The following is a 27,380-nucleotide window of genomic DNA, read 5'->3' on the forward strand; positions in this document are numbered from 1 at the left end:
AGAATGAAATCATCATCAAAATAAAAAATGAACAACATTAATCTCTTTAATCTTAATGCATGACTTGTTAGGGATAATGTTGCAATTATCATTTTTGTTCTATACTTTATCCTTGCGCTTTTCCTTGTGCTTCTCTTCATGCATTTTATGGCACTGCGGTTGAATATGTCTTACTTTCCCTTAGTAATGACAAGTCAATGAAGACTAATGGCCATGTGACTTATTGTGAGACTGCCCATGTGAGTAAGAGCGAGACTATTAAGAGTCTCTCCCATGGCAGGCATTACCGCCCCTACTATTATTGCCTCCAACTATCAAAGCATGAGAGGTGTGGGAAGCATTGACATTCTTTTTGTTAACCTCTTCAGTCAAGAGTGCACCCTCTACATCTTGTACCAATTGTACCCCATCAATAGGCATGCTGGTACACATAACAGTACAAAATGTATCCCATGATTCAAGTAGTGTAACTAAGAGGAACAAGGGGAGCAGAGTACTCTTGAATTCAATCCCATGTGAAGACAAATAATTGATAATGAAATGAAACTCATTTGATTGAGCTGGCATAGAAGTGCCCTTCTTCATGTGAAGGTCCATGAGTTGCTTCAGCTTGATACATCTAAGAAGTGGGGCTTTGCTAGTCATAAACATTGCGAACCTTTTTCGATAACTCCCATGTAGACTATCCATCAGAGACAACATTATAGAACACTTGCTCAAAGAGGGACAGTATGATGGTGGACTTACATAGCTCACCTAATTCAACCCAATCCTTTGCATCAATAGGTTTGGTCTTAATACCCTTATGTTTTAAAGGTTCTCAACTAAAACTTACCAAATTTGGGCCTTTTAGTAGGTGTAGTTGGTGCCATCCATCTTGTCAATATAAAAGGTAGAATTATCACTTGATTCACTAGCCATAATGAAGGCAAACAAGTGCACAAGCTATCAAAGCAAGCTACTATAATTACTGTAAGCAGTCCTAAAACCTCTTCTAAATCAAGCTAAAAACAAGGAGCATTGATCAAGTAATGAACTTTCCCCAAACTCAATGCAAAGAACTGTCAAATGGACGTGATTGCTTGCATAAACAATGTATTAAACTGTAATTATAGCATGCTGAAAATGAAGTATAGTAGTAAAAAATCAACGCTAAAGATGGGCAATAACTAATATAAGACAAATTGCAACTACTAGGGAATAGCTCCAACTAGCAGTGAGTGAATATGCAACTAGCACTAAGAACCGATCAAAAGAATCAATGTATCAGACTAAGATACATCCCATAAGCATAACCATCAATCATAGAGTGGGTCTCACGGGTAACAGAAGAGACCAACTAAAGACACAATAGATTGAGCAATGTAACCAAAGCTAAATATGTAACCAAAAAAGATGTATACATCACTATCAACATCATGACAAAGATATGTGCCGGCCCAAGAGGAATGTTAGATCGGCCCGCTTGCATCAACTGCATACATAAAGCATGACAAGTGTATGTACATGTCACTAAGTCCCATGGTCTCACTAGAAGACCCTCAAGCTCAAATGCGTTACCAAGTCTACTCAAATTAGTCCCATAGCATTCCAATATATCAATATAATATCCCTAGATGATTCGGCACCAAATAGACATCCCAGGAAGCATAAGTGACCTCCAGACAACGAGTGAAGTGTTGTCTTGAAATGTATGATAGAAAAATGTCACAAACTATGAATCAATGGCTAATCTTGGGAGCTTCAAATAAGGCCTAACTTAGTCCTACAGTGCTCAAGAGGTCAGGAGCTGGAGAGGAGGAGCAGACTCATCAAGAATGGGGGGCATCAAACTAATGTAATTCATGCTGAATTGTTGGCCACTCCTATTGCCTTTGGTAAGTGGAATGTGGCACTAGGGAAGCTCCAGTAGGTCTCACGAAAGCCTTGAAACAAGCCGCAAGTGATAGGAAGAAGTATGGAAGAAGGTAGAGCTCAATGCATACCTCGGAGTGAAGAATCCATGTTTACCATTGAAGTAGAAGTTTTTCTCCACAAGCAATGTTAGGTTGGGCTCGAGCTCTTGGGGAATATGGATTTGATACCAGGTTAAGGGAGTGAGCCCTTAAGTGGAAGCATAGAGTGGAAGTAAGAGCTATGGTGGAAGGAGCAAGAGCAAGAGAGAGAGACACAAACACACACAAGATGTGGGAACTCCAATAGTCATAATGTGTGACCAAACTTCCCTTTATCCAAATGTCATTGAGAAAATAAAGAATGAAGTGACAGTGATGGACGCCTAGCACCTATAGTGTACAAGTGTGTGGGTATGTGAGTACTATCAATATAACTAATACATGGGCAGCCAAGCACATGTGCCCTCACCCCCAACAATGTCCTACCCTTGAGTTGCCCTAAGTCTGTGAGGTTGACGAGGGCTAGGGGGCTGGGGGGTCCCTAGGTGTTGTGATTATGTGTGAGACTCTCTTTTTTAATTTTTAATTTTTTCTTTTTTCCCCTTCTTTTTTGTGAAACAAAAATGAAGGTACTAATAAATGATGAGAACTTCATCATGACTCTCTTTGATTTCATGGTATTTGGTCACAACAAATTTTTCGACTATGCTTTGCTCATCATGTAGGTTTTTAGTGTAGATCATGTAGCCAAGAGTGTTTGTGTAAGGAAGGGGTGGCTACAATCGGTGAATTGGCTGGCATTACTATTCTCTAGCAATTCAAAGGAGTATACTAGTAGCAATGTAGCATGAAGGAGTAACCTTACCATGGCATACCTATCTATCCTCAAATCTACATCAAAGAAGAGAGACCCTTTCCATTTACCAACTTCTTTTGGTTGATCATTTGGAGAAGTAATCTTAAATAATGACATGTTTTAATGAAAGTAGGGTATGGGAAGGTTAAGAAGTCCTCCATAAATCTTTTGAAAGAGGGAATCAAGTCCTTCTTATAGAACCTGAGATTGTCTTCTAGCTTGTCTACATTGATATTGAAAATTAAAGTGAAATCATATCTATTGTGTTTTGTAGAGTCATAGTCAACTTTCTACATTCTAGGATAAGGCATATAGGTGGGATTCCCTCATTCAAAAGGTAGCGAGCTGCAAAAGGCTACCTATGCTTCCATACCATCATAAAAAATATTTATTCTCCATGCTTGTTGAGATTTGTATTCCTTTACGATCCTCCGCACCTCTAACACTTTATCCCACTAATAGTCTGTTGGCTCTCATTGTCACAATCTAAGATCTTGAGTCTTCTACTCTAACCATTTCTTATTCTTGAACATATCTAATTTACTTTTTGCATCACGATTAGTGGTAACACCTTCTTGAATCCACGGAGAAGTTGAAGGTAAATTGCATGGGATATTATTGAGGTTCCCATTGCTCCCAAGTATTGAATTCCCTATTCTAGCTGACTGAAATGTACTCTCTTTGTAGAGAAAGGATATGTTTGGATTTGGCGGTAAGCCTTCTTCTACTCCTCACCCTTCTTCTTTGCATGGTTTCTATGAGTCCCTCCAAAGGAGCATGTGCCTTTTTAGTTTTTGGTTGTGGAGATAGCTATTTCTCAGGTTCTTTCGGTTCCAAGTCTATCTTAAGTGTAAGGGGTAATGATGGTGGTTCTTTTGTGGTTTGGGTGGGTTCTTTAGTGGCAACTTGCCCACTCATCTTTAGATCATTTGCTAAGAGTCTAGTCTCCCTAACTTGTAGCACCGACTCTTCCCTTGTCATGTTGTACTCTCACTGGGGAACTCCTATCTATAAACTATGCTTTTGTGCTTGCTTGCTGAGTTAGAACTTGTTCTTGAGATTGTCCATTATGTCATCCTCACATGGTTCCCACACTTTAAGCAACATATTAGTGAAGCCTTGTTGCCAAGCCCTATTACTGCCTCTATTGCTCTAGCTCTTTCAACTACCAAGTTTTTCACATGGCTTGAGCTAAGGGGGTGGCCATATTTTGTAGTGCATCCATGTTCATTTTCTCCCACTGACTCACATTTTCCTTTGTTTGCTCTTGCCCTTTTTTCTACCAATTTGTAAAGGACTTTCAATGTGGTTTAGTATTCTCCCTAGGTTTGTTGATTCATGATGTTTCTCTATTGCACTTTATAATCTAGTTGCTTTTGGAGTTGAGTGCAATTATGTGTAGATTTTTATATTTCATTTTCCAACTCCACAAGCTATTTGGTTTCCTGCTATAGTGAGCCTCCTCTCTTGCTCGCTTTGCTTCCTTTAGCCCATTCACTCATCAATGCCAAAATGAATTAATCAAGGAGAGAATATGAAGGATTAATGATGGTGCACACTATTAAGAAGTTTCAACACTACTTGCTAGCTACCTCATTCATTCTTTGTAGATCATTAGGCATTGCTTTATTTGGTCAACAAGCCTTGTGCTATAGGTCCCATTACTAGATGACTTCTACTACTAGAATTTGATTTTTCTACACAAGGGAAAGAAGTATTTTATTCTTGATCACATGTTTCGTGTCACTAGTAGGGAAGAAGCAATTGGTGTAGTTGACAATCTTCTTAATACATATTTATTTCATGGTCAACAAGAGGTTCAACTATTTAAGGTAGACCTTACACCCCACTAGGTGGACAACATCATCCACCTTCTAGAAAATGATGTGCCAGAGTGACTTATTGGAAAATCACAACTCACCCATCTCTTGATCAAGACTTGACCCTATCACATAAATGCTGATCAATTTCAACTAGTATCAGAGCCATTGCACCAACATTGATGAGCTCAACCTGACATTGTCCTAGCTTGAATTCAAATACCTACATCAGTTCACAGTCATTGGTTGGCAGCCATATCTTCAACCTTCAAGGTATGAGTTGATCATCCCTCGCGTCAATACTTACCAGGGTTCCTTGAGGTTTATTGTAAGGCTTCATTTCACTTGCTTGGGCACCTTAGAGTGCCTTTGGAGCCCCACTATCACCAGCAAAAGCAGCACCAAAGGGGATTGCCAAGATCTCAACCTTGTGACTGTTAGAGTTTCCAAATCTTGTGTCTCTCAGTCTCCTGCTCTTGCTCCTTCCACCATAGCTCTTGCTTCTGCTCATGTGCTTCCACTCCGGGCTTACTCTCTCTCTCTCTCTCTCTATCTCTCTCTCTCTCCCCAATTATTGATCACAAAACACTTCCATTCTATCGTCATTTTGGTTTATTACTCCCTCATTTATAGCACAAAGCCTCTTTGTAAACACAATCACTTCACTTGCATTTGAGCTTGTAGCAAGAGGAGCAACCAAGTAGGGGATAGGGATATAAATGTCAAGGTTGAACATTTGATAGTTGCTAGGTCACATGCTTTGATGGAGATGTATATCAACAATGGTGATCTTGCAAAATGAATTGGATGAGATTCTAGCACTAGAAGTAGTCACTAAAAGGCTAACCTCACTCGATAGATCATTGCCAATGAAAAGGCCATCATACAATATGTAGGGACATTGGTAGGACAAAGTGTTGTATATGATGTGTACAAAGATGATTTGCATACTTGCTTATTTACACTTTTGATAATATGCTATTGTCTTAGATTTGTATTGCTAAATCCATCAATTTGAAATTTACAAGGTTAATTGGTCAAATGTCCTTTTCATGGGAGTGGCTTTTACATTCTAGAAATGTGCAATTTGCAAGTCCATAACTATTATGGTCAATTATTTGTACGAATCCTCGTACCTTTAGTTTTCAATCCTACCCCAACCATTAATGGCCCTAATTACATAATCTATTTGGGACTCAAGGACAAAGGTGGGAAGAAAAAAGATGGGATTGTTTTACTATGGATAATTGATGCGTCATACTTTGAATAATGATGAGAGAGAGAGAGAGAGAGAGAGAGAGAGAGAGAGAGAGAGAGAGAGAGATTGGTTTACTATATTAGTCTTGCCAATATCCCTTTCAATTTCAGGGCTACCAAACCACATTAATTGAGCTAGGTTGAGTTTCCGAACCCTCCCTAATGTTAATAAGAACAAAATTTCTAGATAGGAGAGAGAGAGAGAGAGAGAGAGAGAGAGAGAGAGAGAGTAGTATATGAAAATATGTATATCAATGACTATAGTGACAGTGCATACATAAGGGCTAGAAAGAATAAATACCTTGAAAGGGTTACCTTTTATTAGCAAAAGGAAGCAATCGTGAAAAATGGGAAGCGAGTGAGGTGTAGCCTCGCAAGCTTCACAATGGTGCCAACCGTGCGAACCATGGTTAGCGGGACGAACTAGTATACATATATACCCCAAAGAGAAAAAGAGGAGTAAGTAACCTAACATGCCAAACTCGAATATGTGGGGAGGACGAAACAAGGGAAACAAAGTTGTCATACCAAGCTAAGGTGCCTCCGCACCAAGCTGCCGTGGAAATGGCCTTGCTAGCAAGAAATGCTAGTTAATGTTACAAGAGGACATTAAAAGAAAGATCTGTTTGTCTCGTGAGGAAACACGTGAGTGTTGGAAAAGAAAATTGCAGATTTATCCATGTTTTCCTGACCACTCAAATCATCCATCAATCGATAGACAGCAAAAACTTGTGTGACGTTCCGAGAGCCCAATTCAGGGACGGGTTGCGACTCGCGAGGCCTCCTTCTCTCTCTCTCTCTCTCTCTCTCTCTCTCTCACGCGCGAGCGCGTGCGCGTCCACAGACACACACCCACACCCACACACATATTCATTTGTACTGATAAGAGCCAATTGAGCTCCGATCACTCTTCCGTTCCCATCACCACCCTCATCGTCATCAATGGGTATCCTTGAGCTCTCCAAGAGGATGCCTGCCTCCTCTGCATGCCTGCCCTCCCTTTCCCCCCTCCCTTCCTCCTCCCCCTCTTCCTTGTTTGCCCCCAGCTCAGCTGCTAGTCCAAGCCTTAGAAGCTCCCCTCTCAAGCCCTCTGCAATAAAGGACAGGCAATGGCGAATTTTCTTTCCGGATGGTTTGGGAAAGATGGCAATCGTCTGCAAAGCTGTAGAGTCTCAAGGTTGGACATTGCACACTCTTATTGTTCTCCCTGACGATCTAGAAGTAAATGAAATGGGAATTACAGTGAGCTCATTTCGATGGTTAATTGAATATCATGTCGACTGAACTTTTCAGCGGCGAGATTCTCTGTTGCGATTCTGGTAGCAGGCAGGAAATTTAGGCAATGTACAAGAATTAGATGTTTTGGCTTCCTCGTGATACATTGTCACACTCTTCTTATCGTCTCTGATGATCCAGAATTAACGAAATGAAAGTTACAGTGAGTTCATTTCGATAATTCATTGAATATCATGTCGACTGAACTTTTCAGCAGTGAGAATTTTCTGTTGTGATTCTCGTAGCAGGTAGGAGATTTAGGCAATGCATAAGAATTAGGATGTTCTGACATGCTTGTGACACATTTCACTTCCTATCCTCTCCAATGTTGCAACATTGAATGGAACTACAATGAATCATCTCGACCCTATTTTCCAGAAATTGAAGCTTTCTATTGCAATCGTGACAGCAGATATGCGATTTTGGCAATGAATAAGAATTAGGATGCTCCATCAGTAGTATTTGCTCTGCCATTCATGATTTATCATTCTTATCCTGCACTATGATGCTGCTTTCGATTTCCTACCTGTGTGCCATTTCTTTGGCACCTCTACCGCAGACCTGTGATCAGGTGACATGCCTGAGGCTCGATATGGGTCTCTTGGCAAGTCACAGAGAACGTCTCCAAGCATTATACAATCCAATACTTTATAGGCTTTTGGCAGCTCTTCATCGTAGCTCAGAAGGCTTTCAGCTCCTTTTGGATAAGCTATGATTTGTACTAGTTGATCCATTTCATTGTATCTCTTGCCACTCATCTGATCCCAACCTTAGTGAGCATTGCCAGTGTTCAAGCGGTGTCTGCCCCATCTAGTAGATGGATATACGTGCTCAATATAAAGGTTTCTGTCCCAGTAAGTTAGTGAGTACTGCCTTCTGGCATTGTGAGGCCCATAAGTTATCTGACAGGAGTATTATGGAAACACAGTAGTTCATCAATATCAAAACGGGTGGTGATACATGAGTAAGATTTGCAGGAAGAAGCCTTACTCATTTGCAGGAAGAAGCATATACTAAATAGCGAAGCAAACTTTATCTTAGGTGATGCTAAAAAATTCAACTTAGTCTTGAAGGGGTTGTTTAATGAAGCTACATCATTTCAAGATTTAAATTAACATACTTGGGGAGCAGTTTGGCTCCAGCTGGTTCATTGCTTGCATCATTGGCCACCACAGACTCCAAGTGTGGATGAAGCTGACAGGCAGCTGCTGATTTGGAATGATCGTGATTCCTGTGAACAGGGCTAACAACTTGGATAACAGGGTACTTGTAGTTGCAAAGTGAATGGATTTGACAGTACTATTCTAGAATTAAAGCATTTCATGAATCTGCCAGAGGAGGGATAAAGAAAGCAGGTTAAAAGCTGTCTACGTTACCCATGAGGGATTGATGTTAAAAGTAATCAAGGATGCCATCTTCTTTATTGGTGCGTACTGATGCATTACTTGGTGACTCCCACTTTATATGGTATGCAGCATTGACAACTATTTGCTGATCCCATCTTGGTATCTTTGCATAAAGCAGATACTCTAAATCAAGGCTTGTCAGGGGCAAGGGCAAGGAGTGATGTGGTGACTCTTCCTCTAGAGAAGTCCTACTCTCCAGTAGCCTGTGGCTACGTGTGGTTATGACCTGGATGTGTGGATTTGGCTGATCTTTTTTCCTTTCTTTCTTTGTATAGTGCTGAACACAAATCCCTTTTAGCCAACCTTGAACCTAGACACCATGGATTCTGTATAAGAGATCGTAGCCAGCACTGCTTGGTACACCTCAAAGTTGAGGTGTAAATAGAATAGTGTAAGTAGAATTTGAGGGTGATCAGATCTTTAAATGTAAGTTAGCAGCCACGTCCAGAATGACATTGTTACACTCCATGGCTATTTGGAACTGTACACAAGGTAACTTGAAGTGTAGAGAAGGAAAAGGCAAGATATTGTATGGCATTGGGGTGACGATGCATTTTTTCTCGTTCCCTTTTGGGGCTGACTTGGTATCATATTGTATATCCTTGGTTGAGAGTTACTATATTCTGCAGAGAGTACCCTTGCATTTTTCATACATGGAAGTTACCCTTGTATTCTGCATATATGAAAGTTAAGATTTCCCTGTAGGCAAATGCTGACAAGGTGCCAATTAGTATCAATCAAAAAAATAGTCCTGCTGTTTGGAGTCATGTCGCTGTTTCTGTGCCTACTGCCGATTGGTAAAGTGTATGCAGACAGCTACGACTCTAAATGCTCTCTGAACATCAATATTCTTTGCTTACTGACATAGGTTTGCTGCTCATATGGGTGATCTGCTGGAGAAAGGTTCACATGCCACCTACATAGCTTGTGTGTGAGCTCTTGAATGTACTACTGCTTATGCTGGAACCCTGGTTGGCTGAAGTTTGAGCTACATTTTGCAAGAGTTAACAATGCAGCAGAACTAAAGGAGTTTAAATAAAGCTACTCAGTACTTTGATTGTAGTGAATGGTTTCAACATTTTAATAATAGTCTCAAATGTGAGATAGCAATAGAAGTGATTCTCTTAGAATGACAGAACAGATCATGATGAGTCAGCATCACCTCTTTATTAGCTAGTGTGACTGTGAAACCGGCCTGTTCACTAGGAAGGGCGGTAGTGTACAACCAAAATAAATAAATGCTTTCACCCAATTTAACAGTCGCCCACTTTACCTGAACTTAAAGACACAGAATCAAGAAGACATACAGGAAGCTAGAATGCTCCTGTTGCAACACATACACCCTGTTGGCCCCTAAGTTAGGCACCCCTTGCGGTATTTCTTTATTTTTAGAAAGAGAAAGTACAATGGGCTGTCTTTCACCTATTCTGGGTGAAATTTGACAGCATAACAGTACAACTACTGACCCAAATCAAGTTGACCAGGAGGAGAAACTCTGCCCAAGTCTGAATCTTCTGGTTGGAGTGCAGAATTGGCCATTTCAACCTGCTGTATCTACTGGTTCGGACCTGTTCTGAAACCTGTTTACAACTCATACTGTTCCCTGTACTGTTCAGCCCACTGTAATTACTGGTTCAGACCTGTTTTGACACTTGTTCTCAGCTCATATTGTTCCCTGCACTATCGTGCATCATCTGTGCCAAGTGTCCCTTGATTCTGACATCAATTGGGCTCTGAAATACCCTCTGAACAGTCCAGAATCAGTTCTGGTTTAGTGCTGTTTCAGGCACTTGCTTGGTGAGGTTACCACCCTCACCTATTCCTGCTTGTGGGCAGCAAACAACTGCTCCTGTTCATCCTGGAGAAAGGAGGCTCTTGCCTCATGCAAAAACGGCATATTCCACGTAGCTATACCTGAATCAGAAGAAAGGCCCTTGATTCTGCAGCATAACCATACTGTCAGGGAGAGAGAGAGAGAGTAGGAAGCAAGCTCAGCCCTCTGTGCATCATAGACAAGGTAGACCAGCTCTCAAGAGCTCTCCATCTGTAGTTGTTTTTCACAAATGAGCCCCTTACAGCCCAAAAACTGCACGCCAGCCCTCTTTAAAGAGGTAAGTGCACACATTTGTGCCAAGTGGCAGCACTAGAAGATATTTCCCATTTCAGGCTTCCGGTCTAAAATTCTCCATGCTCGGTGCAGAATTTGACCTCGGCACAGACCAGAGGATTGATCCTCGTGCAAAAACAAAGGTAATGACGTGAACAGATTCTGAGGTCCAAAATTAGTAACTCCCTAAATTTTAGGAGTTGTTTCCATTGCATCCCCACTAGTCTTCTGACCATCTTTGCAGACTATGGCTACATCCAAATCTGTAATGTAGCTCAGTTGAAAGTGAATTTCCACTGATGACCCCACATGGACTAATCTCTTGAAGATTTGTCGATCTTCACTTTGAACTAGTCTCTTCCAGGCTAGTTCTTCAACACACTTGTCCACATACACTTTCACAAGTCTCTTCCAGGCTTGTCAATCTACAGTGCCATTAGTCTCTTCCAGACTTATACTGGACCTTAACTGTCCAGTCTTGACTCACTAGACATTCCTGTCCGTTTCACATACTGGCCATGCAACTCAGGCGTTTAGATTTCAAGAGGGATCCTTCCAAAAAGAAAAACCAAATAAAGTATGTAATAAAGAAATTAACAAAAAGGGCTGTAAAAGCCCGGGTGCTTTTTGCCTGTCAAACTTGACCTTCTGGCAAATCAAACACTGCCGCACAAAAGCATCCACATCTCTTCTTAGAGTAGGCCAATAAAAGAATGTCTCTACTGCTTTGACTGTTGCATCAATACCACGATGCCCTGCATACGGTGGAGAATGACTCTTTGTCATAACTTTCCGTCTCAATGGCATAGTCACACATAGTCTACCATGCATCAACATGAAACCATCCTTGAGAAGATAATGCTCATGATGTTGTCCATTGACAAGCTGATCAAAGATCCTTGCAAAATCTTCATCATCAGCATACTGTTCCTTCATATCATCAAGCTCATGATGATAAGGAATTGACACAGCTGAAATTTGTGGCTTCCTTGACAAAGCATCAGCCACAACATTCTTTTTGCCTTCCACATGTACAATCTCAATATGGAACATTGACAAAAAGTTTGCCCAACGCATATGCTTTTCTGACAGCTTAGTCTGAGTTAAGAAATAACGCAATGTCTGATGATCTGTCTGGACAATAAAATCTGCCCCAAGAAGGTAGTGTTTCCAACAAGAAAGCGCATGAATCATAGCCATCAATTCTTTCTCATAGACCTGCATAGTCTTCTCTGGCCCTCGCAAGATTCTACTTTCATAAGCCACTACCCGGCCATCTTGCATTAACACTGCACCAATGCTATTGCCACAGGCGTCACACTGGACAACAAATGACTTCCTAAGATCTGGCAGAATGATCAGTGGACTAGAAGTCATCTTTTCTTTAAGAAGATTAAAAGCTGAAATCTCTTTTTGTGTCCACTGGAAAGGGATTCCTTTCTTCTGTAAAGCACGTAAAGGTGAAGCAATCTCTGCAAAATTGCGAATGAACCTCCTGTAATAAGAACACAAACCCAAGAAGCTTCTAACATCATGGACAGTCTTCAGATCTGGCCATGTTCTAATTGCTTCAACCTTAGCAGGATCCATTCGGACACCATCCTTTGACACTATGTGCCCCAGGAACTGGATTTCTTCCAAGAAGAACTCACTCTTCTTGCCATTGATAAGCAACCTATTACTGCAAAGCTCATCAAAGACTGCTTTCAAGTGTTCTCTATGCTCTTGTTCATTCTTTGAAAAGACAATCATGTCATCAAAGAATGTACCAACAAACTGCCTGTATAGACAAAAAATCCTGTCCATCATTCGATTAAACGTAGCAGGAGCATTAGTAAGTCCAAATGGCATTACCAAGAACTCATAGAGACCAAACGTGGTCCTAAATGCAGTCTTATGCACATCCTCTTGCTTAATCCTGATCTAATGGTATCCACTCTTCAAATCTATCCTACTGAAAATTGACGCTCCTTCCAAACAGTCAAGGATGTCGTCAATTCTTGGAATGGGGAACCTGTTCTTGATGGTACTCTTGTTCAACGCTCGGTAATCTATGCACATGCGCCAAGAGCCATCCTTCTTCTGCACTAGGAGCACTGGTGAGCAAAAGGGAGATGAACTTGGCTGAATCAGCCCTTTTTCCAACAGCTCATTCACCTGGCTTAATATCTCTTTCTGTTGGGCTGCACTAACCCTATACGGAGGTCTATTTGGTGGGCTACTGCCTGGCACTAAATCTATTGCATGATCCTCAGACCTCTCTGGTGGCAACTGTGATGGTAATGAGTCAGAAAAACAATCACTGAATTGAGACAAGAAAGCAGACCTGTCTCTATCTAACATAGAAAAATTTGACTCATCATTATCCTTGACATCACGTGCAAAAATCAAGTACGCAGAAAGATGATTCTTTATTACAGATGTAATGGTAGAAGTTGATATAACAGGTACAGACTCTCCTTTAAGCTTCACATCAAGCACATGAGTCTTTCCCCTATGTTCCAAAGTCAGTGTCTTGTTAAAGGCATCCATCACACCATGCTTTCTGAACATCCATGGCATTCCCAACAAGACATCACAGCCTTCAAGTGGCATGATATAGAATTCTTCTGCATCAACATAAGACTCTACATGAAGATGCAGCTTTCCAAGAATGGGTGTCACAGACTCTGAGTGGCAAGGACGTGCCAACCCTGCCTCTGCTGTGTAGCCCATCTCATCTGCTCTGATGCCCAAAGTAGAAGCCAACTCTGGTGAGATAAAGTTTGCCTTAGCTCCAGGATCAAAGAAAATAAGTACATGTTGATCCCTAACTTTACCCCAAGCTCTGCAGAGCTTATTAGCATTTAAGTGTGGCTTGTCTCCCAGCATATCTGGCACTAAACCTGCTGAAGGTTTGGGCTTTTTTCCTTTCCTGTCCTCTTTATCATCATCAGCTGGTCTCTTATTCTTGTCCGGACAGTTAGACGCAATATGACCAGTCTGCTCACAGATAAAGCATTTCCTCTCAGCCATTAAAGCCTTTCTCTCTTCAAGAGACTTGCGCACAAAAGGTTTCTTCTGGTCCTTTGGCTGCTGTCCAAAGAACTTGGCTGGTTTCTTCTTGAACTGCCAAGGTTTACCTGTGCTTTGAGAATTCTGATAAACGTGTTTACCAAATGGCTTCTTTGCTGAAAATTTTTCAGATTTGTCCTGTTTAATGCTGCCCCCAAAACCACTTGATTGTCCCAACAATAATGCATTTCCTGTGGTGGCATTCTCTATTAACTGAGTCAAAGTGGTGACCTTTGTCTTTGTACAATAATTCCGAAGTTCCTTGGGCAGCCCACAGCAATATTTCTGTATCTGCTCAGTCAATGGCACAACCTTGTAAGAGGTGACTGGAAGTAAAGGCTCCCAAAACTTCTTGTTATAATCCTCCAAACCCTTGCATTTAGATGCATCCAAATTGTGCCAAGCTGACATAACATCAATCTCAAATTCATTGGTCAACCAAGCAGAAGCAAATACTTGCTTAAAGTGAGTCCAAGTGGCAGGAGCCTGTCCTTGCATCAACAGTGTACTCCACCACTGACTAGCATTGTCTTTAAGAAAAGTGGTAGCTTTCCGGACCTTAGAAGGCTCTGTAAAGTTCCCTCTTGCAAATGCGGCATCAAACTACTGTAAGAAAGAGAGAGCCTTAGTCCTATCTTCAAATCCTCGAAAGATGTCAAACTGTACGGCTGCACCACCTTCCTTGTATGGCTTTGGCTTCTCATGAGCCATCAAAGGATCCGTAGGATATGCCTGTAACATAGGAACACTAACAGGTGGCATGGAAGTTGCCGGACCATTGACTACAGGGCTTGTAGACACAATACTTGCTTGTTGGTTTTGATAACCAGCCATACCAAAAGTGCCCTGTGGCATGCCAAAACTGCCCTGAACACCGTGAAATCCAGGCTGCATGCCTATATTGCCATACATGGGTTTTGGCATAAAACCTTGTGTACCCCCAAACACTACTCCTGGTACATAAATCTGGTTTCCAGGCGCATAACCAGCCATACTTTGAAATACAGATCCACCTCCAAAGTACCCAGGATGTACAGAGGTCGGTGGGAAAACCTGTGGTAAAGCCTGAAAACTGTTTCCCTGTCCATTTAAACCAACATTTGGCTGTTGTAAAGTGGCGAGCTGAACTGGCAATGCCTGTGTAACTAGCGTTTCCACCACTTGTTCCTGGACAGTTGGAACCAATTTTGGAGTCTCCATTGACTCCGCAAGCTGCCTTGGTGTTTCCACTGAATCTGCAGCATGCTTACCCTTATCCTGGACCTCTACTGGATCCGAAATCTTTGCAGGTTGCCCAACTTGCTGTGAAGGAAGGGAAGGCTGCAAAAATGCCAAAAACCTTGGATTTTGTATCACTTGAGTAAACATACTTACAGCAGCAACTAACTGAGTCTTGAAAATGTCTTCATCCATAGAAGAAGCCGTATGAACTTGTGGCTCAACCATAACAGGAGGAGTAACAAACTGTGGAGGTCTAGAAGACTCTCCCACCTCATGAACAATAGGGATCTCCTGTGATGAAGACGCTTCCTCTCTGGTGTCTTCCTTTCTATCAGCCATAATGCACAATTCTGTGTCTTACACCCAAACAAACCCTGGCTCACTCTTTAGGGAAAAAGTGATTCGATCCCGGCAATGGAACCATGAAACCGGCTTGTTCACTGGGAAGGGCGGTAGTGTACAACCAAAATAAATAAATGCTTTCACCCAATTTAACAGTCGCCCACTTTACCTGAACTTAAAGACACAGAATCAAGAAGACATACAGGAAGCTAGAATGCTCTTGTTGCAACACATACACCCTGTTGGCCCCTAAGTTAGGCGCCCCTTGGGGTATTTCTTTATTTTTAAAAAGAGAAAGTACAATGGGCTGTCTTTCACCTATTCTGGGTGAAATTTGATAGCATAACAGTACAATTACTGACCCAAATCAAGTTGACCAGGAGGGGAAACTCTGCCCAAGTCTGAATCTTCTGGTCGGAGTGCAGAATTGGCCATTTCAACCTGCTGTATTTACTGGTTCAGACCTGTTCTGAAACCTGTTTACAACTCATACTGTTCCCTGTACTGTTCAGCCCACTGTAATTACTAGTTCAGACCTGTTTTGACACCTGTTCTCAGCTCATATTGTTCCCTGCACTGTCGTGCATCATTTGTGCCAAGTGCCCCTTGATTCTGACATCAATTGGGCTCTGAAATACCCTCTGAACAATCCAGAATCAGTTCTGGTTTAGTGCTGTTTCAGGCACTTGCTTGGTGAGGTTACCACCCTCACCTATTCCTGCTTGTGGGCAGCAAACAACTGCTCCTGTTCATCCTGGAGAAAGGAGGCTCTTGCCACATGCAAAAACGGCATATTCCACGCAGCTATACCTGAATCAGAAGAAAGGCCCTTGATTCTGCAGCATAACCATACTGTCAGGGAGAGAGCGAGAGAGAGTAGGAAGCAAGCTCAGCCCTCTGTGCATCATAGACAAGGTAGACCAGCTCTCAAGAGCTCTCCATCTGCAGCTGTTTTTCACAAATGAGCCCCTTACAGCCCAAAAACTGCACGCCAGCCCTCTTTAAAGAGGTAAGTGCACACATTTGTGCCAAGTGGCAACACTAGAAGATATTTCCCGTTTCAGCCTTCCGGTCTAAAATTCTCCATGCTCGGTGCAGAATTTGACCTCGGCACAAACCAGAGGATTGATCCTCGTGCAAAAACGAAGGTAATGACGCGAACAGATTCTGAGATCCAAAATTAGTAACTTCCTAAATTTTAGGAGTTGCTTCCATTGCATCCCACTAGTCTTTTGACCATCTTTGCAGACTATGGCTATATCCAAATCTGTAATGTAGCTCAACTGAAAGTGAATTTCCACTGATGACCCCACATGGACTAATCTCTTGAAGATTTGTCGATCTTCACTTTGAACTAGTCTCTTCCAGGCTAGTTCTTCAACACACTTGTCGATATACACTTTCACAAGTCTCTTCCAAGCTTGTCAATCTACAGTGCCATCAGTCTCTTCCAGACTTATACTGGACCTTAACTGTCCAGTCTTGACTCACTGGACATTCCTGTCCGTTTCACATACTGGCCATGCAATTCAGGCGTTTAGATTTCAAGAGGGATCCTTCCAAAAAGAAAAACCAAATAAAGTATGTAATAAAGAAATCAACAAAAAGGTACTAGTTGTCACAGTCTTGTGACGGACTGAGTGTTCTATTTCCATGCCATGGTGCATGGATTGCCAAAAGACAATGCTGAACTTCCAAACCATGTTCAAAAATCAAGGTGAAGAAGTTGAGGCCCATAACTAAGACTGTTGAAGTCATTCATGAGCCCCGGCTAATCTAGTTGAGGGTCTTATAGTGATATTAACACCAGATTTGCAGGGATGGACCATGTGAAATGAGGGATAAGAAAACCAAACAGCATTTGAGTCTTTTCATGATTATGTCCTCTTTTGGGAGGCAGGTGTAATGGGATACTGAAACGGATTGATGGCATTGTGAACAGGTAGATTTGCAAGATAGAGAACAAGTAGATGGCATTGTGAACAGGTAGATTTGCAAGATAGAGAAATGGGGTATGCAAAGGCTAGATAGTGTTTTCCATTGAAACACTTAGCTCAAACCAGCACAAAGCCAACCAGAAGGTTAGTGCCTATGGAGGAAGGTGTGTGAATGCACTATGGAAGAGAAACACAAAGAGGGAGAGAGAAGGGAATACACAGATTGAAAAGGACACAAAAAGATGAAGGAATGGACTGATTTGATCTTCAAAAGAAAGCTGAATACAAGGCTGACCTGATCAGCCCCTACATGCAGCTGGTGTGACTCAATGAGGAGAGAGAATGTGCTGATCAGCAACTGAGTGTGGCTGGTAGCCAAGCAGCAGGAATGCATAGCTGCTGGGAGCTGAATCTGGCTGATCAGCAGCTAAAAACATACCAAAAAACTGGTCGACCACATTGAAGATGATGCTGCTAACACACCACATGCCTAACACATGGCAAAAAACTGAAATACACTCAGTCCTACAATATTATCAAAATTTGAAACATATTGATGGATCCACCTAAAGAAAAAGCACCATTGTGGGACTGTCTGAGGTGGTATCCTCATTAAACACAACATCCTGACTCACCACTTTGCCAGTCTCGGGATTGTAGAGCCTCTATCCTTTGGTTATATGACTATAACCAACAAAGATATGCTGCCTCGACTTGGTATTGAGTTTCCCCTTATATTTCTTGTTGATGTGGACATAAGCATCAAATGCAAAGATGCAGAAGTGGGCAATAGATGGCTTCTGACCAAAGAAAGCTTGATAGAGGGGGCCATATTATGCAGTATAACAGTTGATGACATGTTGCAAATATGAACCATTGTTGCAAATATGAACCATTGTAGAAATTTCCTCAGCCCAAAGGGTGTAAGAAATTTCTCAATGCTCAGGCATTGAATAGGCCAACTCCAGCACAATCTGATTGGTCACTCCACAACACCGTTCTCCAATGGTATGTTGGTACGAGAGAACTCCATTTCAATGTCACACTGCCTACAAAACTTGTCAAAATCCTTTGAGGTGAGCTTGTCTTCAAGATTTGCTCAAATTCCTTGAATCCTGAAGGTGGCAATTTGTTTCTCCACTAACACCTTCCACTACTGAGGTTGGGAAATGCCTCTAATTTAAGCGCTAGAAAATAAGGCCACACATATTTGGAGAAGTCATCAACCATGAGCATGAGGCATTTAGCTTTCCCTAAGGAAGCCATTCTCATAGGGCTGTACAAGTTGGTATGAACTAACTCTAAGATTATACACCCTAAAATAAGACACATCGAGTTTTTGCCTAAAGTAGCCTTAAAAGATATCATACCAACTATGGCCGATGTTGGGAATCGATTAAGGATGTGGATAGCAATGGCCATTGCTTTTACCCATAAACACTGAGGTGTTTGCTGACGCTCCATCATAGTCTGCGCCACCTCAATCATACAACGATTTTTTCGCTCCAATATGCCATTCTCCTTAGGGGTGTGTGTGTTGGCAAACTCTTAATGAATTCCATAATGTGCAAAAAACTTGGCTAGCTCTTTGGAGACTAACTCCCCTCCTTTATCAGAACACAAGATCTTATCCTTAGTTTGCAAAATAGATGGTATCTTCTTGCTACCCTCAACCACTTCAAATGGAGCTTTGCTAGTAGAGCTATGCACTATGTTGTTGTAATCAAACTTAACCAATGATAAATACTAATCCCATTGTGTCTTATGGTCTGTTACATAGCATCTTGAAAGATCCAATGCTATGGAATTTGCCTCTTCGGACTGACCATCCGTTTGCGGATGGAAGGATGATTAGAATTTCAGCGTGCTATCCATATTCTTAAACAACCCCTTCCAAAATAAACTGGTCATTTGAGGATCTCAATCATCGATAGTTGACTCTGGCATACCATGATACTTAAAGATGTGTTGCAAGAACAAGTGTGCCATATGATTAGTCTTTGTTTTCTTTCTTATTGGAATGAAATGGGTTTATTTGCTAACCTGCAAATAATAGTCCATATCCCATCATTCCTTGTAGGTGTCCTATGAAGCTCAAAAATAAAATCCATTGCAATGTTTGCCAGGGCTTGTCTTGAACAGGCAAGTGTTACAACAAGCCTGACATCTTTTGCCTATCATGCTTTACCTCTTGACGTCTAATGCATGTCCTGACAAACTACTCTACATCATGTCCCAAAGCTGGCGTGTAAAGGAAATGCTTCATTGCCTTGACTGTGGTATCAATACCTATGTATCCTACATATAGAGGAGCATGACTTTAATGATCACTCTATGCCTCAATTGCTTTTTGACACACAGTCCTCCATGCATCATCAGAAATCCATCTCTTAGCACAAAGTGCTCATGCCTCTTGCCATTGCATAGTTGATCATAAATATTAGGAAAATCCAAATTAGTAGCATACGGGCTTTCATGGTATCCAACTCAGTGTGATAAACCATGTTGATAGCTGAAATTTACATGAGAGTGCATCAGTCACAACATTCTTTTTACCATCAATATGTACATTCTGAAAAATGAGACATATAGAGAAAATTTGCCCATCTTATATGTTTCTCTAACAACTTTGTCTGCATCAAAAAGTATATCAAAGTTTGATGGTATATTTGTACTATGAAATTAGCCCCTAACAAATAATGTTTCCGCATAGATAGTGCATGGATTATAGCCAGAAGCTCTTTCTTGTGGACCTACAAATTCCTCTTTGCACCGTGAAGAAAACAACTCTTATAAACCACAACTTGGTCATCTTGCATTAAAACAGCCCCAATGCTATTTCCACATGCATCACAATGAACCACAAATGACTTCCTTAGATTAGGCAACACAAGCATATGATCTGAAGTCATCTTTTCTTTTAACTTATCAAATGCTGAAATTTTCACTGCTATCAATCTAAATGGCACATTTTTCTTCTACAAAGCATGCAATGGAGATGCAATTTCAGCAAATCCGCATACATATTTCTTGTAGCAAGAACATAAACCCAAGAAGTTGCAAATCTCATATACATTTTACAAAGATGGGCATGAGCATATTGCCTCAATTGTTTTAGGACCTATACAAATACCAGCAACTGATACAATGTGCCCCAAAAAGTGATTTACATGCAAGAAGGATTCACTTTTCTTGTTATTATGGCCAATCTACGCCAAGTGCTCTCTATGCTCTGCCTCATTCTTTGAATAGACAATTATATCATGAAAGAGAGTATCTACAAATGCTTTGTGTGGTCTAAAGATGCAATTAATCATTTGATTAAAAGTGGTGGGAGCATTCGTAAGTCCAAAAGGCATGACAAGAAACTCATACAATCCAAAAGATATCTTGAAATCTGCTTTAAACACATCCTCCTGTCTAATGCATATCTAATAATATCCACTTTTCAAATCTATATAGGTGAAAATGGCTACCCCTGCAATCTATCCATAACATCATCGATCTGAGGGATCGAAAATCAAATTCTTTATTGTGATTTTATTAAAAGCGCGATAATTAATGCACATCTGCTACCATGACCCATCCTTTTTTTGCAACAAAAGCATTGGAGAACAAAAAGGAGACGAGCTGGGTTGAATTGGCTCTTTTTCTAACAGCCCATTCACCTAGCTCATAATCTTCTTATGCTAGGATGCACTGACTCCATAGGATGGCTTATTGGGTGGGCTACTCTAGGGATAAGACCCATGCCATGATCTTTAAGCCTTTCAGGCAGAAACTACCCTGGAAATGACTAAGAGAAGCAATCAACATACATTTTCAGAAATGACATGCGATCATTCTCTAACTTTGATACATTTCAATATTCTCACTATCATTCTTATCCTTAGTAAAAGCCAAGTATGTTGAAAGATAGCTTGTCATTACTTTAGATGATAGTAGCAAATATAACGGGAACAAATTTTCCTTTCAACTTTACATCAAGTGTGAGAGTTTTTTCTTTATTCTGAATAGTGATCTCTTTTGTGTGTGAATCAATCGCTGCATGTATAAGGTGACACCATGGCATACCAAGCAACACATCACAATCCTCAAGTGGAGCAATGAAAAACTCTTCACTATATACATATCCTTGCATTTCAAGAGCAGTGTGAGAGGCTGTGTATGACCCTTATATGCCATTGCAACTTTTCCCATGGGTTTCATCTTATCCTCCCAGATGCCTAGACATATTGCCGTGTCTATAGAGATGAAGTTGGCTCATGTACCATAATTAAAGAATATCAATGTATGATGTTGATTCCTAATTTTGCCCCATGCTATACACAACTTAGTAGCATCATCATTGGGCTGATCACTAACGACATTGGGCATTGATCCCTCTGATGTTTTGGGCCTGTTACCCTTGGGATCTCCTTGATTTTTTGATTTTCCAACTTGTTGTCTATTGGAATAATTCTTTGCAATGTGACTCTCCTGTCATAAATGAAGCATTTATTTGCAGCCATTAATTTCCTATGTTGTGCCAGTGATTTCGAGCTCTTTCTTTGCCGTTTTGGACTCTTTTCAAGTTGGTTTTCAGATTTTTTCCATTTTTTCAGTCTTCAACAACTTTTTATTCGGCTTCTCCCTATTCTCTTGGAAGCTCTAATTCTTCCCATGTAGCAAAGCATTGGCTATAGCAGTAGTCTCTATGAGCTTAGATATGCTAGACATGATGGATTTTATGCAAAAATCCTTGATTCCTTTGGGCAGCCCACATACATATTTTTCCAGTTGCTCATGAAGGGATACCTAACAATAAGAAGTAAAAGGCAGCAATGCATAACAAAACTCATTATTGTATTGGTCTAAATTTTTGCATTTCTTTTCATCAAGCTTATTCCAAGCTGTCATGATATCCACCTTAAAGGTACTTGTCAACCAATTCGATGTAAACATTTGCTTAAATTGTATCCAAGTTGACATTGCTCTACCTTGCATCAAGAGTGTGGACCACCATTGCAATGCATTTCTCTTTAAGAAAATGGCTGCCTTTCGAATCTTAAGAGGATTTGGTAAAGTTTCCCCTTGAGTAGGCTATATCAACTTGCTAGATAAAAGTCAAAGCTTTTAGCCAATCTTGTGTATCATTGAAGGACTCAAACTTCAGTGCTTTTCCACCCTCATCATAGTCTTTTGCTGCCCCTTTGGGTGTCAAGTTGTTATACATTAGCTGCTGCAAAAAGTGTGTATTTGTTGTATTTACATCATGATCAAGCCCAAACAAAGAATTTGCATGACTAGCACTCGTTCCTTAAGGCCATAAGCATTTTGGGGTGTAGTTGCATTACCAAACATGCCACTTTGTGTTGCAAGCATCAAACCAATGTTGCTATACATAGGATTATGCACATTTTCAACCACATCCAAATACATTGAGCCTTGCACACCATGCATTGGTTGCTGCATACCATAAGGAGTTGTGCCATACATTCCCATATGCGGTCCTTGTCCAAGCATAGCATGAAAATTTGTGTTACCACGAAAGCATGCTGGTTGTACCATCATTGCATGCATGTTTGGTTGTCCAAAATCCATTGGATTGGCACTTCCATGATGGCCCTGCATTTGCACATCTTGCCCCATGGGCACCAACTATTTCTCTTTATTCTCTTCTTTAGGAGCTTCAAGTGAAGGCTTTGGCACTATCTTTGGTATACCTTGCTGTCCCAAAGGTGTAGAAGATGTCTTCTTTTTCTTGCCCTTGTTGTCCTTCTCAGAGCATTGAAAAATTGAACAAACTGAGGATCCTTTGCCAATTTAGTAAAGAGATTTGCTGTTGTCCTCATTTGATCCTTAAACTGGTCATTAAATTCCTCTTCCTTTTATTGATCATTAATCTCATTTTGCCTTGAAGGCCTTGTATCTTGCCCAACAACAACGTTTTCAGCTTGTTGTCTATCATGTGAGCCTTGGCCAAGATCCGGCATTGCATTTCCTTCTTCCCCATGTAAATGCCCATACTGAGGGGCGTCATCACTGCTTGCTTCCATCTCCCTCTATGAGGACGTATTGCTGTAATTTCTCAGCTAAGTACAAAAATCAGCACTAGTAGAAAGCTTTGACTTGCAATAAGGTACTTTGGGCCCACCACATCAAAGGTTTGAGTGGTATCTTGGTAATGAAACTGTGAAACCAACCTTTCTTCTCGGATAGGGTGGTGATACTAGATTAAGCACTTAATTACAGCAATCAAGAAATGAGCATAAACTGAAATGCACGCTTTACCTTAATAATCTTGGACAGTAGACATCCCGTTGGCTCCAAAACTGGCACCCTTTTGGTATTTCTTTAGATCAGCCCCTTGCTGTACCTACAAAGAGCAAATAATTCAAGTCAATTGCCCCTTGATTTTCACGGAGGACTTGCTCTAATGGAACCCCAATGGGCCAAATTCTACCCCAAATTCACAATGGGTGAGCCGGCATGTGGAATCCTGACAATTCCTTGAATTTCAAGAGCTGATTTCAGTATATGATGCCCTTGATTGATGGCATGGGTCCGGAGGTGGCTGCTAAACCCTAATTATTGTTGTAAATTAGGGTTTACATAAAAAATTCCTATTTTGTTCACCAAATTTGGTTGAGATTTTCTAAGATTGGCTAAGAAATGCTAAGATTAGCTATGAGAAGGTGTGAGAGAGCTATACAGAGAAATTTCAGAAACTCATCGTGGAGAAGCCTGAAAATTAGCTGCTGCCCTGCCAGAAATCAGCCTAGAGGTTGTCACCGGCTGCCTGGAGAGGCCCAAACTACTGTCACTTGTCTCTAATTGCTGACACCATTAACTAGAAGTCTCATAAATACTTTCGCCTACTCTCTTTGGCCTCCTGGCTACTGTCTCCTGCCTCCAATGGCTGAAATCAGGCATGACAATTGATCAGTTGGTCTCCCTCTCTCTCTTTCCCAAGAATGAATGAGAAGACCATGGTTGTGTAGATTGCAAGGATCAATATGAGACCATAGAGATCGTGACGTGGATCAAGATGCTTGCTGTGACCAGCTGCCTTCTCATCCACCATCCCTTTGTAACTCCTGTTGTTCTTCATCATCCACATCTTTCATTCCACAGATGGCCATCATGGCATCCCAAGTGCAGGTGCTCGTTCTTCCCAAACTTCTGGAGAAAGGCAAGCTCCATGGCTCGAATTGGCCCTGTGGTCGTGTATGATCAAGTATACCTTAGACATGTTTGATCTCTAAGACTTCATCACCCTCCCTACTACCTGTTCCTTACTGGATTTGATGATTGGATCTATAATAGATATGCCAGCCTTAAGGACTGGCTCAAAATCCACACCCAACGCATCTGCATTTTATGAGCTGCCACAATTCTATTTTTTTCTGCATTCCCTCTGCTTTAGGGGTCTAGACCTGGTTGTTTGATTGCAGCACTGGTGTGTGACTGTTGAAGCTCTTTGTTAACCTCCTGACTGTGCTTTCCTGCACACATCTGAGATTTGAGTTTGAACTTTGCTGGTTACTGCATTTTATGTTACTCTTCTCAAAATACTACAATGTTTTTGTTTTCACATAAGCTCATTGGATGCATCCATCCAAGATTGAATTTGCTAATTTACGGCAGCCCTTTTATGTTGCTTGCATGCTAGTTTAAAGTGTTGCCATGCATTTTTGTTTGACATCTGCTTCATGTAGGGTTAGCTTGAGTCTGAAGCTGAGCCTCAGCCAAGGTTTGGTGAGTTGCTCATGTTAAATAAGTAGGTTGCACCAAGGTGGTCTCAGCCCCAAGCTTGTGTGGATCGCATTTGATACTCTTCAGACTAGAAATTTATTGTTGTCATTTCCGTTGCTTTCCCAAAATTTTCCCTTTTATGAGTTTTAACATGTCAAACTGCTTGTTGCTAAAGCAAGGATTATCAATTAAAAAATTGAGCATGTATGTGCCATGCAACACCTAGGTTACAGGTATGCTTCAATGCCTGAGCCTGATCATTGTTCTAGCTCAAATTTTCCTGAGCATGATCATTTTCTAGTTCAATAATGCTTGGTTTTGAGCTTTGGTTCCAATTCCATCAAATTATAGGTTTAGTATTGAGTGTCACTTCCATTATCTTTAAATTAATACTTTGATTCATGTCAATAATGCTCTGTATAGAAGGGGCTGATGACAGGACCTGAAGTGTCTGAGGGGTTGTCATGTTGTGGATTAGTTTTTCCCCAGGATGGACCAGTGTTTGGGTGCCCCTTATGTATTAGTGGATGTCCACGTTCATCTGATGGATTTCAGTGTCTAGAACAGCTAGTGCTAATCCAGATGTTCCGTGCCTAGTTTATCTGCTATATGTAAGTTGCTATTCCATAAGCAACTTTTCTTAGCAGCAACTTACGGCTTTGTACTTGCAGGCCAAACAACTCAGGAAGAAGTGAGTGACAACAAAATTCTTCCATACTGCAGTATTGACAAAAAGGCTGATAAGCGTTCATTGGGTGAACTTGAGCAAGACTTCTTGGAAGCTCTTCAGGTATATATCATTTACACATTTTCTATTCTGGTTATTGGTACCTCCAGTCACATCTCTTTGTTGATATTATGACAGTCATTTTACTATGACAAGCAACCCATCATGTCTAATGAAGAGTTTGACAACCTTAAGGAAGAGCTTATTTGGGAGGGCAGCAGTGTGGTTATTTTAAGTAGGTTTCTTCTTTTGGATCCTTTTATACCATTGTTTATCAGAGAAGCAGCTTTTTTTAAGGACTTTAGAGTTTGCAAATAACACTAAGAGAACTGTTTATGGTTCTCAGGTCCAGATGAGCAGAAATTTATGGAAGCATCTCTTTCATATGCAGCTGGAAAGCCTAATATGTCAGATGCTGAATATGATGCACTAAAGCTAAAGTTGAAGGTGTGTCTGTAGCTTAATGGATTAATCTCTCAGTGAGTTGTTCAGTCCCTTTCAAGTGGTATCAACAATGTTGTGCTCAATGATAGTTGTGTTACTCTCCAAAGCTACCCTTTATTCTATTCTTTACAGAAAGCAGGTAGCAAAGTGGCAATTGAAGGACCTCGTTGCAGTCTACGTAGCAAGAAGGTATAACTACTAGATTTTGTTTAATTTTCAAGAAAGAGGAGATGCAGCATATTAAGTAGGCTTTCATCTGGACAGGTTTACAGTGATTCAACAGTGGATTACTGGAAAATGTTCTTGCTCAATGTTCCGGCTGCTCTGATCGCTCTTCTTCTGTAAGTATTTCAGTGTTGTGAAGTATTGTCCTGTGAGATTCTAGTCTCATTTTGTTTCTTCGCTGGATCCTTATCATCCATAAACTGTTGAACCAGGGTGTTCTTTCTTGATGATATAACTGGATTTGAGATAACATACTTGCTGGAGGTAAATTACTCTATTAATTATGCTGATTTATGTTCTCATTTTACCAGTTAAGAAAATGTCAGTATCATAGCGTTTATGAACCCAGACATCTGTTTGAGACTCTGCTCAAAACCCTCAAAACATGTGGACAAGCACCAGTACTTAGATCCTAAAATTAGCAGGAAAAAACAAACCAAGTAACATTCCAGAAGCAGAAAAAGTTATTGTTGAGGCAAATGCACCAACAGTCGGGACTTTGGATGGACTTCTATTCTTTCAGAAGCTGCAACTCACGTTGGCGACAATCTCTCACCTTGTCTCTCACGCTCTGCTCTAACTAACCAAGCATTCTCCTCTCCAACCCAAGGAAGCAAGAACACAAGACTAGCTCGAGTTGTAGTGAACTCACCTAACTTACCTTTCAAAGGCTCGAAGATAGTTCCACGACCACGATCAACACGATCCGATGCCGTCGCTCCTTCGCATCCACCACCAAGCACACCAACGAGTCGAAGAGCTAGTAGAGACGACGAGAAAAGCAAGAAGACGACGAAGAGCTTCACCTTCCCTCAGTCCCTCGCTCAACACACCTCTCACTCTCTCCCTCTCAGTCACTCTCAACACAATGGAAGCAAGATGATAGAATAGAAAGATTGAATGGTTGCACTGACAGAGCTTCTGCAGCATGAATGTGCCAAAAAGGGGTGAATACAACTGAGACCTCCCACCCTTATATAGACATAGAATTAGGGTTAGGGTTAGGGTTTGCGTCCCTTTTGCGTTTAGGGTTTCCACAATTGTGAATTAGGGTTTGCACCCTCTTTGGGCATCCTA

The 27,380-nt window shown here is 41.1% G+C and overlaps 1 protein-coding gene and 1 pseudogene across 2 annotated transcripts in view; one reads left to right on the plus strand and one right to left on the minus strand.

Annotated features, from left to right (window-relative positions):
- Window positions 1–6,567: 6,567 nt before the first annotated feature.
- The window catches only part of LOC148014376 (PGR5-like protein 1B, chloroplastic), a 33,435-nt gene continuing 12,622 nt past the window's right edge, over window positions 6,568–27,380 (plus strand). Inside the window, exons 1-7 of one of the 2 annotated variants that reach the window (XR_015688666.1) lie at window positions 6,568–7,005; window positions 25,579–25,697; window positions 25,773–25,869; window positions 25,981–26,081; window positions 26,211–26,267; window positions 26,343–26,419; window positions 26,516–26,567. Coding sequence is in view for 1 of the 2 variants with exons in the window: in XM_087666869.1 (XP_087522995.1) it covers window positions 6,771–7,005; window positions 25,579–25,697; window positions 25,773–25,869; window positions 25,981–26,081; window positions 26,211–26,267; window positions 26,343–26,419; window positions 26,516–26,567 (738 nt within the window). In the remaining variant the exon portion in view is untranslated. The remainder of the gene's footprint in view (window positions 7,006–25,578; window positions 25,698–25,772; window positions 25,870–25,980; window positions 26,082–26,210; window positions 26,268–26,342; window positions 26,420–26,515; window positions 26,568–27,380) is intronic. The other variant, XM_087666869.1, reaches the window with a different exon arrangement.
- On the minus strand, window positions 12,010–15,391 carry LOC148014377 (uncharacterized; annotated as a pseudogene).

This window comes from Lygodium microphyllum, chromosome 25 (assembly GCF_053477565.2).
Source record: "Lygodium microphyllum isolate KBCC chromosome 25, Lygodium_microphyllum_v1.1.10, whole genome shotgun sequence".
In the NCBI taxonomy this organism is placed as follows: domain Eukaryota; kingdom Viridiplantae; phylum Streptophyta; class Polypodiopsida; order Schizaeales; family Lygodiaceae; genus Lygodium; species Lygodium microphyllum.